The 15,851-nt window shown below is 58.3% G+C and overlaps 2 protein-coding genes across 2 annotated transcripts; both read right to left on the bottom strand.

Annotated features, from left to right (window-relative positions):
• Positions 1–4,249: 4,249 nt before the first annotated feature.
• Positions 4,250–7,969, bottom strand: LBHD2 (LBH domain containing 2). The gene is made up of 3 exons (XM_025443744.3): positions 7,271–7,969; positions 5,572–5,725; positions 4,250–4,583 (listed from the first exon to the last, which is right to left on the bottom strand). Exons 1-3 carry the CDS (start codon positions 7,469–7,471, stop codon positions 4,483–4,485), a joined length of 456 nt encoding a protein of 151 aa, XP_025299529.3. The 5' UTR covers positions 7,472–7,969; the 3' UTR covers positions 4,250–4,482.
• Positions 7,970–13,604: 5,635 nt separating this feature from the next.
• On the bottom strand, positions 13,605–14,275 carry LOC112657540 (creatine kinase B-type-like). Its single transcript, XM_025443587.3, has 2 exons — positions 14,073–14,275; positions 13,605–13,994 (listed from the first exon to the last, which is right to left on the bottom strand). Exons 1-2 carry the CDS (start codon positions 14,224–14,226, stop codon positions 13,816–13,818), a joined length of 333 nt encoding a protein of 110 aa, XP_025299372.2. The 5' UTR covers positions 14,227–14,275; the 3' UTR covers positions 13,605–13,815.
• Positions 14,276–15,851: the final 1,576 nt, after the last annotated feature.

Here is a 15,851-nt window from a genome sequence, read left to right as displayed (position 1 = left end):
CCCCCTTCCCATTCCAGCGACTACAACTCCAACCTTTGATTGGGGCAGTCCACGGTGTGGGAAGGGAGGGGCAGCACTTAACAGCGCCGGGCAGTGGGGAGGGGACACTGCGGAGACTGTTGTAACCGCCACCTCTGTGGTCACGCCAAGGCCGGAGCCCAGATGCCAGAGGGGCTGGCCTGCCGGGGTGCACTGAGCACGGGAGGGGGACACACGGCCCACAGCACCCAAGCCCAGAAGAACCAACCTTCTCCAGGGCAGAGACGCTGGCACCAGGCCTGGGTGCCAAGCTCATCCTGAGACGTGTCGCCTGCCACCGACAGCCAGAAGCACAGAAATGTGGGCCAAGGGGTGCAGTGGGGATGCGGGGCCTGAAGAGGATGTCACAGTGACGGCAAAGGGAATGTCACAAGCCACAGGTCACTCCAGAGGGCTTCAGGAGCTGGAGGAGGAGGCTACAGGAGAGGAGGATTAGCCTCAGGGGTGAGGAGGGATGGCGTCCTGGGCAGGGGTCAGCAAAGGTGTCGGGACCCATGCCTCATGAATCAACAGCACAGGCCCTGCTCCTCCAAGTGGATCAGGTTGGAGATGTTTTGTGGAGAGGGTCACCAAGACTTCCCAGAAGAGGCAGGCCACCCGTCTTCATGAGGGGGGATTCCGTTGCTAGCATCCTTGGAAAAAACTTAGGGAAAATCCAAGGAGGGCTGATCCAGGCCTGTCCCACCGGGCATGGGGCCGAGCGGGGCATGGGGCCGAGCGGGGCAGGTGGAGACAGGCTTGTGCGTTAGTGTTCGACGGCTGCCAGGACACGGTACCACTGGCTGCAAAGTTCGGGAGGCTGGAAATCCGAGATCCTGGTGTCAGGAGGGCTGGTGTCTCCCGAGGCCGCTCTCCTGGGCGTGTAGACGCTGTCTTCTTCCCGTGTCCTCACACGGTCATCCTGTGCATGTGTGTGTGTGTCTCCTGTTCTTTTTTTTTTTTAAGATTCTATTTATTTATTCATGAGAGACACAGAGAGACAGAGAGGCAGAGACACAGGCAGAGGGAGACGCAGGCTCCACGCAGGGAGCCCGATGGGGGACTTGATCCTGGGACTCTGGGATCATGTCCTGAGCCAAAGGCAGATGCTCAACCGCAGAGCCACCCAAGAGTCCCTGTCTCCTATTCTTATAAGGACACCAGTCATATAGGATTAGGACTCATCCCAATGGCCTCCTTGTACCTTAATCACCCTATAATGAAACTGTCTCCAAATATAGTCACCTTCTGAGGTACTACTGGGGGTTTTGACTTCAATGTAAGAAGTTTTTGAGAATAAAACTCAGCCCAGAACAGACTGGAAGGCACCAGAGATGCTGCAGACAGGTCAGATTGGACCCAGAGAGGCCAACACCTCCTCCAGGAAGTCCTCTGACTTACCACTCGAGTGATTAGTCCCCTGATCCCTGGGTACCCCTCCGTGAAATACGGTCGTTAAGAGTCCCAGCTCAAGCCCAGCGGGCTGGATGGGCCTTTCCCCCAGCTCGGGCTGGTCTGCCCCCTGGCCTGCTGTCCCACGTGTCTCCAGCAGTCAGAACTGAGGGAGGGGAGGGGATACCCCCGGATGACTGCCCGGGGCTCCTCAGTGGGAGTAAGCATCCCCCCTCACTGCACTGGAACACCGACCCAGAGGCACGGAAACCTGCTCCTGGCCGGCAGCTGGCGAGCCAGACGCCAGGCCTCCAGCTCCAGTTTCTGCCTCTGAGGATTGGATCTTTCCACCGGGTCAGGCCCTGCTGGACACCGGGGTTCCTCAGTCTGACCTTCCTGGTCTCCAGGTCACAGGGCATATCAGGGTGCCCTGATTATGGGTCGCCTCCTCTCCAGAGATGGGACGCTGAGACGCTGGTGGTGCCCAGGGCCTGGGGGTTGCTCCCGGGCCTCTCCTCCACACCCACCCTGCCCTGTGCCCACTTTTCGGCACAAGACTGTGCTGTTTCCTTCATCCTGTCTGCACATTGCTATTCCCCGACTGTCTCAGTAAAACCCCGTTGGAAAAGTCCACAGGGCTGGTGGGGTCGGGGTCAGGAGAGGCAGAGCAGGGGGCAGCTGGGAGGGGGAGGCCCCGCTGGGGATCCCAGGCAGAGCACAGTCCAGGTGCCCCCGCCCCCGGGGCCGCACAACCTCGGAGAGGCCCGTGCGTGACTCGGAGCCTCAGTTTACTCCTCCATAGAGTGGAGCTGTTGTTGGCGTCGAACGGGGCCCGCAGCAGAGGACCTGGCTCCCGGGTGGGGAAGAGCCGGGGGGGGACTCTCACATGCTTGCCTGTCCCAGGGGCTCCTGGGGAGCCAGGCTGTCACACCCCGAATGCAGATGCCAGAGCTGGAAATTTCACCCACACGCGGCCGGGACCAAGGCACAGACAGTCGGAGAGGAAGCCTGGCTCCATCCTCTGCCCCTAACTGGCTTTGGGTCGGGCCGGGGGACAGCGCCTCTCTCCGAGGGAACACTGCCGTTTAGGGGGCCCATCTCCGACCTGCGGTAGGCAGTGACCCCAACCCCTGCCACAGAGATGGGAGCTGCAGGATGATTCCCAGGGCCCTTCCCCAGGTCAACCCACCTGCTGGGGGCGGGGCCTCAGGGGACACGGCAGGGCACCCAGTTCTGGCACTGCCACCCTGTCTCCTGCCGTTATCACAGTTCCCTCAGACATCAGCCTTTGCGAGTAAGGGTGAGTGGGCTGGGGGCCTGTCTTCAAGGGACTGGGTCCTGCAGGTTGGGGCCCCGCATTCTCTGCCCTGCCCCACTGAGCTGCCTCCGTGGATGTGGTTCCCCCGCCCCCAGGCTCACTGGGCACAGCCAGGTCCTGGGACCTCCAGTTATGGGTCATCTCCATGCAAGACTTGCCCTTGTAGGTGGTGGGCTCCATGTGGGGACCGCTCTGGACCGGGTCTCAGGGGACCCTGGATTCTGTCCCAGCTCAGCTATTCGTCAGCTGTGGGACCTTGGGAAAGTGGTGTATAAATGGGTGTCACACTGGGAGGGGCTCCGATGACACTCAGTAAATGACACCCTACCCCCCACCACAGTCTGCACCAGGAATACAGAAATCACTCCTGTTTGCCCACATCCCCTGTGCCACGTCCCTTGCACCACGTCCCGTGTGTCAGTGGGTCCTGGCAGGGCTTCCTGTGAAATGTCTGCCCCCTTCCCATGCCCGGGGGGAAACACAGAAATCTCTAAGCTAGAGACCAGGGGAGGCACCTGGGACTGTGGACGTGGCCCATGGGGCCACAGCGTTAAAATTAAACAGGCTGCCAGGCAAGCTGCAGCACCCCTGCCTCCCACTTCTCCTGCGTTTGGGGGGTGGGTTATTTTTAGAAGGAAGGCGTGCTGGAGAAAGCGCCTTATTCATCCTTGAGGTTAGCAAGGCCTCCGGGAAAGAACAGAGGGGCCTGTGTCTCCTGCCTGTCCTTCCAAGCTCACCAGGGCTCTGTCCCACCCTGCCTGGACCCGAGGACTTTGTTGAGCTAACATTTGTGCAGGGCAGCCTCCTGCCAGGTCCCGAGCTTGCCCTGGCCTGGGTCAGGCTAGCCAAGGGCAGGAACCAGAGAGGGAGGACGGGAGGGAGGGCTGTGCACCTGGGCCCAGGCAGTGAACAGGTTTCTGCCCCCCTCCGACCACACCCCCAGCCCCGTGCTAGCCCCAAACAGCCAGTAGGGCTCCCCTTGTGCAGTGAGACAGAACCAAGAGACAATGTCGCTGGGCCCCCATGGAGGGACAGGATCCTCAAGTGGACAGGAAGAGGCGCCTCCCCACCCAGCCCCAGGGAGCCCGTCCCAGCTGGGGCCAGAACTAGCCTTGAGCACCTCTTCACACTTCAGTGTGCTCATCTGTGAAGTGGGGACTCCCCATCCCATGGGCCATTCCTGGGCCCTATGCACCCAGGGAGGAGGGGCGTGACAGAGCCAGAGCTGGAGGCCCCAAGGAGAGGTAGGAGGCCACCCGGAGGAAGCTGCTCCTGCCTTGGGCGGTCCTGGTTGAGGCAAGCAGAGCAGAGCAGAAGGCCCCAGACAGAGCTGCTGGCCCCTGAGCAGCCCCACCAGCTACCCCCGCCCCTGCCCCCAGTGTACAACACCTGAGTGGGCGCTCACTTGGCACTCTGGCCTGCTCAGCCTGGGCTCCAAGTCAAGGGCCTTGTCTGGAAAGCCATGGCCAAACCGAAATTACCCCCAGCCCCTTGAGTCCCTAGCAACCCACCAACCACCAGGAAGAGCCTTTATTTCTGCTTCAAATCACAGGACAAGGGAGGTGTGATCCAGACCCTGGGCTGCAGGTGGGAGAGGGCAGGCCTGTGGTCCCTGCCAGGCCCCGTGAGCAGGAGGCAGTAGCCCGGCTCTCCTTGCTCCCTGGGGCTGAGGCCCTCTCAGCTGTCAGCGAGCAGGGGCAGGGTTGGCAGGACCTTCCCCACCCCCAGCAGAATCCGACCACGGCTCTGTCCTCTCACTGGGGGGTCTGGCGGGCCTGCGCCTTGCTGCTGGCATGCTGACTGCCAGCATCATCCGGAGCCTTCCCTGGTACCCCCGGCCCACTCGGTGAGGAGGCTGCAGAGACACAAAGACCTCCATGTCAGTGGGGCTGCATTTCTGACAGGCTTGCAAGGAAATGGGGTGGGGGGGTGCTTCAGCCAGGCATGTGGGGTCCAGGGGTGGGAGTACCCCCTCCCCTGGCATGTCTATTAGAGCAAGGAGGTGGCAGGTTGGCGAGAAGACCAGGGCAGACCCAGAGACCCTCCCCAGAGCCTGAGTTCCAGTGCTGCCCAAGGGCCGGTGCCCGGATGGAAGGGAGGTGTTGAGGAGGCTTTGGGAAAAGGTAAGGGCTATGGCCCGGACAGGCCGCTTCTGTGCCCAAGCTGCCGGGGGGCTGACATCTGAGGAGGGGCAGAGGGCAGGCAGGGTGCTAGGGGCCCCAGTGGAGGCCAAGTTCATTGCCTCTTCAGGAGACACACTTCCCAGGGGACGAAGCTTCCCAGGGCACAGCTCACTCCTCATGTGCCCCCCACGGAGGTCCCTGTTGCCCAGCCTGCTGCCTGTCCCATGCCCCACGCCTGGCCTCTGGGAGACCCCTCTCCTGCCCACACATCCTCCTGCTCCCAGAAGCTTCCTTGGGCAGCACAGGAGCCTGCCACCAGGCTGGCCCATCTCCTCATCTCATGGGCACCTGGGCCGGGCCTGCTCGCCAGCCCCCCTCAACTTTCTTAGGCCCTTTGAACATACACTTGCTCCCAAGGCAATGAATGGGGAGGGAAAGAAGAGGATGAGGAACTGAGCGGGAGCGGGTAATCCTGTGTCCAGCACCCTTAGTGGGCACCTCGCAGGCCCCTCGGTGGATGGGGTCCTCACGTGCCGAGGGGAGGGGGCATGGGACAGAGGAGGGTGGAGGCCAAGAGGCTCCCAGTGCCCAAGCAGAGGCTCAGAGGGTGAGCAAATGGGGGTGATGTGTGCCCGGGCTGCAGGGGTGGAGGGCCCTGCTTGCAGGAGTGGGCGGGAGGAGCCCCTGCTTCTGCACCCCCATAGGCAGCCCCTCACTCACCAGCAGCCTGGCTCTGGGCTGGCCCCCTCAGGGCGCCCTCAGGGGGCCAACGCAGCTCCCCACTCTCCACAGAGCCCACCTCGCTGGACTCCACCACAATGGAGGGCAGCCGCTGGCCCAGCCGAGGGCCCTTCTCCCGGGCACCTACCGCAGCCTGCAGGGGGTGGGCAGGGGTCAGGGCGGCGCCAAGCCCTGGGCTCCCTGCTCCCCCCACACCCGTCCTGCACTCTGTTCACTGGGAGGATTGGGGCCCTCCCTGCCCAAGCTTCAGGGCAGGAGAGAACATGTGGAGGGGGTAAAGGGGTGCAGGTGCCCCCTCCCCATCCCACCACTGGGGCTGGAGCACTCAGCACCTGGAGCACCAAAGGACCCATCTGGGCTCAGCCCTTAGGCCCATTTCACAGACAGGAGCCTGAGGCCCAAGAGGCGACACTGTGAGTGAGCCCCGCGCTCCTGTGCACCACCACTGTCCCCCAGATCCTGCGCAGCCCCTTCCTGGGGTCGCCTTTGCTGGGCCCTTGGTCTCCTCCCCAGCTCCAAAGAGCTGGGAAGCTGTTACCATGGCAACCCCAGGCTCTCTGGGCTTGCTCTGGGCTCATTGTTCGGTGCCCACAGGAGTGTGCGGGGGCTGCCTCCCCAAGCCAGCCGGGTGCCCTCAGTGTCTCCACCTCCCATTCAAGGCCTTCCGAGGTAGAGGCCCAAGCTGCCACTGTCGCCACACAGCCTGCTGGCCCTAATGTCACGGCAGCACTGACGCCTGCCCTGCCCCAGGTCCCTGACTTTGCCCCCCGCCTCGCAACTCCTTGATGTAGGAGAGTTGCCTGCTGCCTGGCTCCCTGAGGAGGCACTCAGCTGCGGGATTGTGCTACACGGCCCTGAACGCGGCCGCAGAAACATCTGGACATGTGTTTAAATGCACATTCCTGGATGGGGGGCCCAGGAATCAGCATTTTGACCAAGTACAGCAGTTGACCTCATGGGGCTGTGACTCCTGTGGAATCAGAGGAACAGCAGAGCAGGGACCTCGCCATGCTCCCAACCCCTGGACCATCCTGGCTCCTCCTGCGCACACTGCCAGCCCAGGGGCTCCTTTCTCCTGGAACTCCACCCCCCGGCCACTCTCCTTCCTGTCCTCCTCCTCGAAGGCCTGCTGACCCCCAGCCAGAGATGCTCCTCTGCCCAGAGTGTGCCACGGGGTTGGGTTGGGGGAGGTCCAGGCCAGCAGGGCTTGCCATCCATCTGTCTTGCCAGGGAGGCTGACCCCTCTCTGTGACTCTGGGCTGCTTCCCCCCTCCAGCCCCACTGCCCTCCAGCACGGCCAACAATGACAATGTCCCAGCTCTAGAACTCACAGCATCAAGACTGCACCCCTCGTGTAGAGGCCTTATTTTTGGCAGTATCAACACCGCCCCCAAAAAACTAGGGGCCTAGGCCAGGGGGCTGTGGCACTGCCTCAGCCAGCAGAGAGCCAACTGCTTTGGGGCGTGAACCCTGGAGTCCTGGAGGTCCAGAAGGGGTGCTGAGAAAGCCAGGGAGGCTCGGCCTTCAATTGCTTTATGCACCAGACTTCTATAGAGGAGCGACCACCTCTCTCACACAGATGGGTAAACTGAGGCATGCCTCAACTCATGGGCCACGGCTTGAGGCTGTCTTTCCCCTGTCCCCATGGCTGGCAGACCCCAGGGCCCCAACTACATACCTTTCCTGCTGGGCCTCCAGCCTCCTCAGCTGGGCTTATCTCTGGCATGGCAGGCTGGGGGGTAGTCATGCTGTTGCCGCTGTTGGGGTGCATGAAGACGGGGAGAAACAAGGTGTCTGCCGTGGGACAGATGTTAGAGTCCACTCTCCTTCTGGAAGCTTCAGACTGCTCCAGCCTGTACCAACCCGACCCTGGGCCCATTGCCCACTGCTTCAGCTGGACTTCTCTCACCACGGCTCCCTGCCCAAACCCACCATCGGGGCGGGGGGCACTAGATGGGCACCGCACAACATGCCCAGGGTTGCAGAAGGGCAGAGGCGGATCGGAGAAGCCCACTCAGCCTTAAGACCTGTGAAGGCTTCCTGCTGATCTGAGGCCCAGGGCTGAGCAGGAGGCAGCCAGGCCAGGGGGGAGGAGAGGATCTTCTGGGACAGGGAACGGCTACGGGAGGGCACAGAGATCAGGGACCGGGATCAGGGAAAAGGTTTCTGAGCCAGGAGGCTGGGGGCAGCGTGAGTCAGGTTCAAGTCAGCCAGAGGCAAAGATGGCCAGGTCGTCTCCGAGAGCAGACACCCCTCACACACTCGAGACGGGGCCCTCTCTACCCACAGCCAAGTGGAAACCAGCATCCCGCCTGCACTTGGCCATGTCCGCCCAGGCCAGCGCAAGGGCAAGGGAGCCAGCCGGACAGCCGGGCAAGAGCTCTGGGAAGAGAGGCCCTGGCGGGTCTCGGAAGCCCCGGCCTTGAACTCTCCACCTGCACTTGGCCAGAGGCAGGAGTGGGGGTGGGGTCTGGAGGCCGATGTCTAACTTTGGCGCTGGCTGGGAGGCCGCAGGGAGCGCTGGGAAGGAGCCAGGCAGAGGGACAGCACCAACCTGGAGGACAGGATGCCTGGGAGGCCTTGTGGGTAGTGGGGGTGGGGGTCCTGTGGGCACCCAGCAAAGGGGGAGGGTTGCTATTCTGGGATCCCAGCTTTCTTTCACCCAAACCCAGCTCAGTTTGGTTCAGGTCCTGCTGAGACCCAGGGAAGGCCGGGAGGGGGCCAGATGCCTCCACCCAATCCCAGAGCTGGAGAAAGCCAGCCCTACCCTCCCTCTCGGATTGGATGCTCCCTCCTCAGACCTTCCATAGGAGCCCCCCATTCCCCCACCCCCGCCCCAATCTCCTCCCAGGACACAGAACCTCAGCCAGAGCCGGAGCGGCCAGGACAGAGACCAGGAGACCGGACCCAGAGACCCACACAGATTCCAGAAAGAGCCCAGAGGGAAGGCAGAAAAACCAGCCACAGAGACAAACCAGAGGTGACAGGACTGGAGAGAGAAGGGGGAAACAGACCCAGAGGGATCAGATGGAGGGAGGGAGACGAGGGGCAGAGGGATAGAGAAAGAGAAGAGAGAGACAGAGCCAGGCAGGCAGCAGCAGGTCTCTAAGGGCTGCCTCCCGCTGCCCGGCGCCCGCCCGAGTCCATTCGCCCATCAGGGGCTCCCACCACCCACACCTTCAAAGGCGCCCAGGTGTGCAGGCCAGGTGCGCGGCGTACAGCCCCCCCCCCCAGTTCTCGCCCAAAGCGCGGCGCCCACGCACTCCTCTTTCCCCTGAGAGCTGGGGTCAAGCCCCCCAAACCTCCGCCTTCCTGCGCTCCAGCCACGGGGCACCGGCTGCCAGGGCGCATGGGGTGGGGGCCGCGGCTGGGACCAGGGTGGGGAGGGGGCGCCTCGCTCACACTCACCCTCCCGTGCTGGCTGCTCGCTGGGTCACCGAGCTGCTGGGAGCTGCCAGCCTGGGTTCCCCCCGCCCCCTGCCCCCGCCCCGCTCCCCCCCCTCCACCCGCGCGCGCACTTCCCTGCCACCAGTAGCCTCCCTGTGACCAAACCTCATGATCTCGGTCCCTAGAGACTCCAGGCCTCAGGTTGGAGGTTCAGGAATTGGGGGGAAGTGTCAGAATTCGGTGTGGCCAGATACGTGGAAAAAGGACACCCTCCAATTTGAAGGAGTGAAGAGAAGGAAAAGACCCAAGTGGGATGGCCAATGTGGTGAGGGCATGTGTGTGTGTGTGTGTGTGTGTGTGTGTGTGTGTGTGTGTGTGTGACTGCACCACTTCCTCCCATCTTCATCCCCAATCCCATTCCCAAAAAGGAACAAAAGAGTCCTGGGGCAGTTTCTTTCAGTCTAGTGTCCAAACCTGGCACCTGAGGCCGGGTTGCATAGCCTCTGATCCACGTAATTCCCCACCCTTCCACCATCCAGCATCTAACACCCACCATCGGTTATCTAACAACCAGCTTCCAGCCAACATCCACGGTCCACCATTCAGCATCCACTCATCCAACCGTCACCTACCATGCACCCCCTATTCATGTATCTTCTACCAACCAGTCACTATCCAACCACCACCCCACAGTCATTTACCATCCAACCCCAGCCATTACCTACGATCCAACCTCCATCCATCAGTCATGCATCCATCCATTCACCACCCACACCGTTTACCAGGCAACTGTACACTACGAAAATACCCATCAGTCCAACATTAATTCACCATTCATCCATCTACCACCTATCCACCCCCCGTTCACTATCTAACCGTTTTCCATCAATATTTAACAACCATCCATCATTCATTTATCCATCCATCATATGTCTGGTTGTCATTAACCAATCTATCATTTATCTACTGCCCACTTATGTGGACTTATCCACTAGCCTCCATCTCTCCAATCAGCCACAATTCTTCCATCTACAATTCAGTATCAATCACTCACCATCACTCCTCCATTCATACTTCTATGAACTACAACCTGCCACCCATCCACTCACTAACCATCTACCATCCACCCTACTCTTATCCCTACCCATCACATATCTTCATCGTCTATCTCACAATATCCTCTATCCACCTATCCATCATCCAGCCATAACTTGCTACTCATCCAAAACCCATTCAGGTATCATCTACCACCCATCCGTATTTATCCATTCTAGAAAATTTATTGAGCGCCTTCTATGAGCCAACTATTGTTCTAGGAGCTGGATGCTGGAGATAGAGTAGAGAGATAGCAACAAGCATTCATCCACGATAAATATCCACCATTACAATACATCCATGATCCATCCGTTTATCATCTCTGCATCAACTCCCACCCATTACTCACTACCTGTTTAATATCCATATTCATTCATTATCCATTCACCATCCCCTTGCCATGTGTCGATCTTCCTCCACCTACACATTAAACCATGCATTTACCATACACCACTCACCATATACCATTCATCCACTATCTCTCCACCATCTTCCGCTTCACCAATCACCTTTCATGCATCCATTTCCCAAGATATAGCCATCTGTCATTTAATTATCATCCATCCATCCCCTAATCATCATCTAGCTCTCCAGGATCCACCCATTCATTATTTATTCACCACTCACCTCCCATCTACACTTTCACAGTACACAAACCACTATCCATTGACCCAGCAACTATTCATTTATTTGTCATCTCTCCTTCCATTCACACACCATTCAGCCCCCTCTACACCGTCATGATCTATCCATCAATCATATATCCATTCGTGTTTATCTGCCATTGATCCATCCATTCTCTATGGATAGATCCGTCACAGTCATCCACTTTATTTATCCACCATCCTTCTTTGCTTCCATGATTCATCCACCCACCAAACATCCATTGTCTACCACCTGCAATTCATCCTCTATCTATTGATTCTCTCAGGATCCAATACTCTATCAGTTTAGCATCCACATCCATCCATTCAACAACAACCTATAGTCTAATCTGCTCATTCCTTAACCAATTACTATTATGTAAAGGCATCCACCATTCACCATCTTCCATCCATCCACCATCTAGCGCCTACCATGCTTATCCAACCATTATTTATACATTCATCCATGTCACACACACACACATTGCATCCATCTTTCATCCATGATTCACCTCTCCATCCAGTCATTCGTCCCCTACCACAAATCCATCTAGTATTCCATCCATCCATCATTCTGCTATGCATTCATCCATTATCCTTATATCCTTATGTTATCCATACACATAGTTAACCTTTCTTACTTCTCTCTACCACCCATTTCCATCATTCACTCACCCACTCATCTTCTCACCATTCTTTCACCCACTCACTCATAAATTAAACATTTGTTATAAATACTAATATTAGGGCACCTAGGTGGCTCAGTAATTGAGCATCTGCCTTTACCTTGGGTCGCGATATCAGAGTTCTGGGATCGAGTCCCGCACTGGGTTCCCTGCATGAAGCCTGCTTCTCCCTCTGCCCGCGTTTCTGCCTCTCTCTCTGTCTCTCATGAATGAATAAATAAAATCTTAAATAAATATTAATATTGAACATGTATTACTCAGCGTTAGTGCTAGCTTCTAGGATCATCCAGATGAATAAGATCTCATCCAATTTCATAGTCTGATGAATTCACAGTCTGATGATCCAAAAAGAAGAAACAAGTTACACAGTGAAGTGTCACTGAAAAAAATGTTTGTTGTGTCTAAATCTTGGTGCCTCTGTCTGTTGGCCATGTGCATAAGCTCTGTGCAGAGCTCTGTGCATAAATTTCCCAGGAGAAGGCCCAGGAGGGGACATCACAGCAGGATTGACAGGGGCCTGATCTGGCCTTAGAGGCTGCAGTTTGGGAGACCTGATGATGTGGGTGTAAAGAGGGTTGGCAGAGGTCATGCAAGATTAGGGATACTGGCTAAGGGATGGGTCCCTGATGAGGAGTCCCTGATGATAACAGGAAGGAGGTCTGGGAGGGTTTTAGGCAAGTAAGTATTCCAGTCAGCTAAGTTCTGTGAAAGGACAACCTCATTCATACTCTTCTCCACTGAAGACTCCCTGAACCAGAAGGACAAGAGTTTGCCTTAGAGTCACACAGCAATGCCACAGTGGCGCCTGTGGCTTCAACTGCACCACCCTTCCACCCAGACACCCTTGTGTCAGGAAAATGTGCACTGGCATGCTCCCGGGATGCCACCCCAACTCCCAAAAGGCCACTTTCCACTTGGATAGGGATCGCTCTTCCTACTTGTTAATGAGGGTGCAAGCTGTCATCCAAGGTGTTAGCTGACAAGGGCCTCACAGCTCCTGGGGATTGCTGCTAACAGGGTTCTCAGGAAGTGCTGAAGGCCCTTGAGGCAAAAGCTCTGGTGGTGGTGGAGCAGCAGGCTGGGGACAGGGGGTGTCTCTATTTTTATTTTTATTTTTTAAAGATTTTATTTATTCATAGAGAGAGAGAGAGAGAGAGGCAGAGGGAGAAGCAGGCTCCATGCAGGGAGCCCGACGCGGGACTCGATCCAGGGTCTCCAGGATCACGCCCTGGGCTGCAGGTGGCACCAAACTGCTGCGCCACTGGGGCTGCCCTCTATTTTTATTTCTTTAAACAAAATTCAACTTAGTAAATGTATTTATTTTTAAGGATTTTATTTATTCATGGTGGGGGGTGGGACGCAGAGACACAGGCAGAGGGAGAACCAGGCTCCCTGCAGGGAGCGATCTGGGGACTCCAGAATCATGCTGGAGCTGAGCCACCCAGGGATCCCCAAGGGAGTGTCTTTAAAGACAGGCCTGGAGGCCCACATGTGAGCCTGCAGAGTCAGCCTTGGGGCCCGCCTTCACCTTCAGCCTCTGCTTTCCTCCTCCTCCCCAGCCTCCACCCCAGGCCCTACCCCACAGGAGACACACAGAGCTGGAGGCAGGAGCTACGTGGCCTGGCTCAGCCTTTGCTGGGTATCCTTGGGAGGCCTTGCCCCCTTCTGGCCCTGGACCTGACCCATGTAGTAGGACAGAGCGGACTCGGTGCAGTCAGGACCAACCGTCTCTGACGCTCCCACGGTGATGGCCGCGGCGACACAAGAATTATCCCCTTAACCACCTCCTTAGCGCACACACTCTCCAAAGCTTCCCGGGGTGAGGACAGCCTGCCTGGGTTGGGGGTACTCAGTGGGGATGGAACCCCGGGTCTGGTCCAGGAAGGTTTGCTCTGCGCGCCCTCTTGCGGCCTTTCTCGGGCAAAACACCGCAGACCCCCGGACGCCGGGACAGGGCAGCGACACAGCAGCATTTGGGTGTTAGTTTGAAACATGTAATATTCTGAAGTGCGACAAGAGCACCATCGGCCTGCGCTCTGTCCTCACGTGCTGATCCTCTGTGAGAGGCAGGTCCAGGACTGAGCCCCTGTGCGCTGGGTCCTAGGGAGCCTAACTAGATCTCCCTGGGTGAGAAGAGGACCGGCGAAGGGCTGAAATGCTCCAGATGCTTTGTTTTGTTTTGTTTTTCTTCGGAGACTGGTAGCAGGCCGAACCCCTAGTTTATTTCAGCATCAGCAACATCTTAGCCATCACAAAAATAAACTCTACCAAGGGCGACAGAAGTCTCTACAGCGAGGCTAAGGGCTCAGCCGCCAAGTGGCGAACATCAGAGGGGTGCATGGCGGGCACTGCCCGGGCAATAAGTTAGGAAGCAGCGGGGCTGGTGGTGGTGGCAGGTGCGGGCTGGGGCCTCACTTCTGGGCAGGCACAAGGTCATCGATGGCCTGGCCCTGCTCCAGCCGCTGCTCCATCTCGATGAGCAGCTTCACGCCATCCACCACCATCTGTACCAGCTCCACCTCTGAGAAGCCCAGGCGGTCTGCGTTGGAGACATCAAAGACGCCACCCACCGCAGCTGTGTCCACACCACCTGGGGAGACAACCAGGTCAGCAAGGCGGGTGGGGGCCTGCTCCGGACAGAAGACTGCCTACGGCCCGTCCCACTCACCTGTGCCTCGTTTCTGAAGCCGCAGCCGCTTGAGCACCTCCGGGAACTTCTCGTGCTTGCCCAGGTGGGGCAGCTTGATGTGCACACCTGCCCGCAGGCCTGTGCCCAGGTTGGATGGGCAGGTGAGGATGTAGCCCAGGTGAGGGTTCCACATGAATTCGTAATTCTTTGACTTGAAAAGTGTTTGGGGATCCCTGGGTGGCGCAGCGGTTTGGCGGCTGCCTTTGGCCCAGGGTGCGATCCTGGATACCCGGGATCGAATCCCACGTCGGGCTCCCGGTGCATGGAGCCTGCTTCTCCCTCTGCCTATGTCTCTGCCTCTCTCTCTCTCTCTCTCTCTCTCTCTCTGTCTCTCTCTGTGACTATCATAAAAAAAAAAATTAAAAAAAAATTAGAAAAGTGTTTCAATCTGGAGGTTGACAAGAGAGGAGAGACCTGGTTGAGAGGCCCGCTGGGGGGACCAGCTGGGACCCTTGGAGCGAGGGAAATTGGTGGGGACACCCACATCCCTGCCTGAGCTCTAGAGCGCTGGAGCTTGCCCTGCCCCCTCCCTGGCACCAAAGCCCACTTGTGCCAGCCCAGCTTGGGGCAGTCAGGCCTGACCTGGGTGAGGCCGTTGCAGAACCGAGTGAACACCTCCTTCATGTTGCCCCCTTTCTGCATGGAGATGACCCGCAGGTGGTCTTCCTCGTTGATCCACACCAGGAAGGTCTTATTGTCATTGTGCCAGATGCTCGAGATGGTTAAGATGAAAAGTCTGCTAGAGAAAACCTCCATCCCCTTCTACTGACTGTCTCATCTCGATAAGATTTACACCTGTCTTGCATCAATGCTAAATCTCCGGCCCCTCAAAATTGGTTGACTGCATAAAGTTTCAGGATGTTTCTCTCTAAAGCAAATAGTCCGATTTCAGTTTTTAAAATGCTGTAATGAGAGAATCACACCAACCGAGGCTGTCCCTGGGAGCCAGGCACAGTGCAAAGCACCCTTCCCAGAGTCTGTAGTATGAGCCACCAGCATTACCATCAGCCACCACCACAGCATGCCTGTGGCCTGCAGTGTGCCCTGGGACAAGGCGGTGTGGGGGGGATTATGGGGGGGGTTACTTGTGCTGTGCAGAACTGGGGGGGTAGGGGTGGGGAGCATGTGAGGGAGTCAACGTGAATGGGGACCAGAGGCAGGGTGTCACTAGGGATGTCAGGCCCACCGCTTCTGGGCTGCAGGGGTCAGAGTTTGGTGTTCACAGAGGTGTTCGAGCACCCCTCCCAGCCCCACAGACTAAGGCCACTAGGGTCCAGGGACTCCGTGATGGCGGGCAAGGTGGCGGCCACACACGACCCAAGGACCTAGGGACACCCATCCATCCCTACGCCCATTCCCCACGTCCCGCTCCCCATGGATGAGGGAAAGGCAGGCTACAGACCACCCGCCTGGGGGCCTCGCTCCCCTCGGCTGGCACTGCCCGATGCCTGCTCGGGTGGCTTGGAGTCTGTCTCCTGGTGTCAGTTTCTCCAGCTGGAATCTGTGGGGGAGGCGCAGACTCCCAGTCCCCCGGGAGCCGAGGGGATGGGTGACGGTCCTTCTCTGCGCAGCGCCGCCACCTGCAGCCTCTACCCGGGCTCAAGAGAGTGGGTGAGAGGGAGAAGAGGAGGTGGAGCCCTCTGGGCTCTGGGCCGCGCCCCACACTCCGTGCACTGGCAGAGGGAGGGGCTTGCTCCCCAATTCACAGGCCGGGGGCGCTCACTGGTCCCCCGCTCAAGGAGCTCCACTGGGCAGGCG

This window comes from Canis lupus, chromosome 8, assembly GCF_003254725.2.
Source record: "Canis lupus dingo isolate Sandy chromosome 8, ASM325472v2, whole genome shotgun sequence".
NCBI classification, from domain to species: domain Eukaryota; kingdom Metazoa; phylum Chordata; class Mammalia; order Carnivora; family Canidae; genus Canis; species Canis lupus.
The sequence above is the reverse complement of the archived record's forward strand: the minus strand, read 5'-3'. Positions and strand labels throughout refer to the sequence as shown.

Coding starts and splice junctions, on each gene's coding strand:
- LBHD2 (XM_025443744.3), bottom strand. CDS start 7,471: ATGGGCCCAGGGTCGGGTTGGTACAGGCTGGAGCAGTCTGAAGCTTCC. Junction 5,726..7,270: donor CTGGAGGCCCAGCAGGAAAG/GTATGTAGTTGG, acceptor CACCCCCTGCAG/GCTGCGGTAGGTGCCCGGGA. Junction 4,584..5,571: donor AGCCCAGAGCCAGGCTGCTG/GTGAGTGAGGGG, acceptor GTGTCTCTGCAG/CCTCCTCACCGAGTGGGCCG.
- LOC112657540 (XM_025443587.3), bottom strand. CDS start 14,226: ATGTGGAACCCTCACCTGGGCTACATCCTCACCTGCCCATCCAACCTG. Junction 13,995..14,072: donor GCTTCAGAAACGAGGCACAG/GTGAGTGGGACG, acceptor TTGTCTCCCCAG/GTGGTGTGGACACAGCTGCG.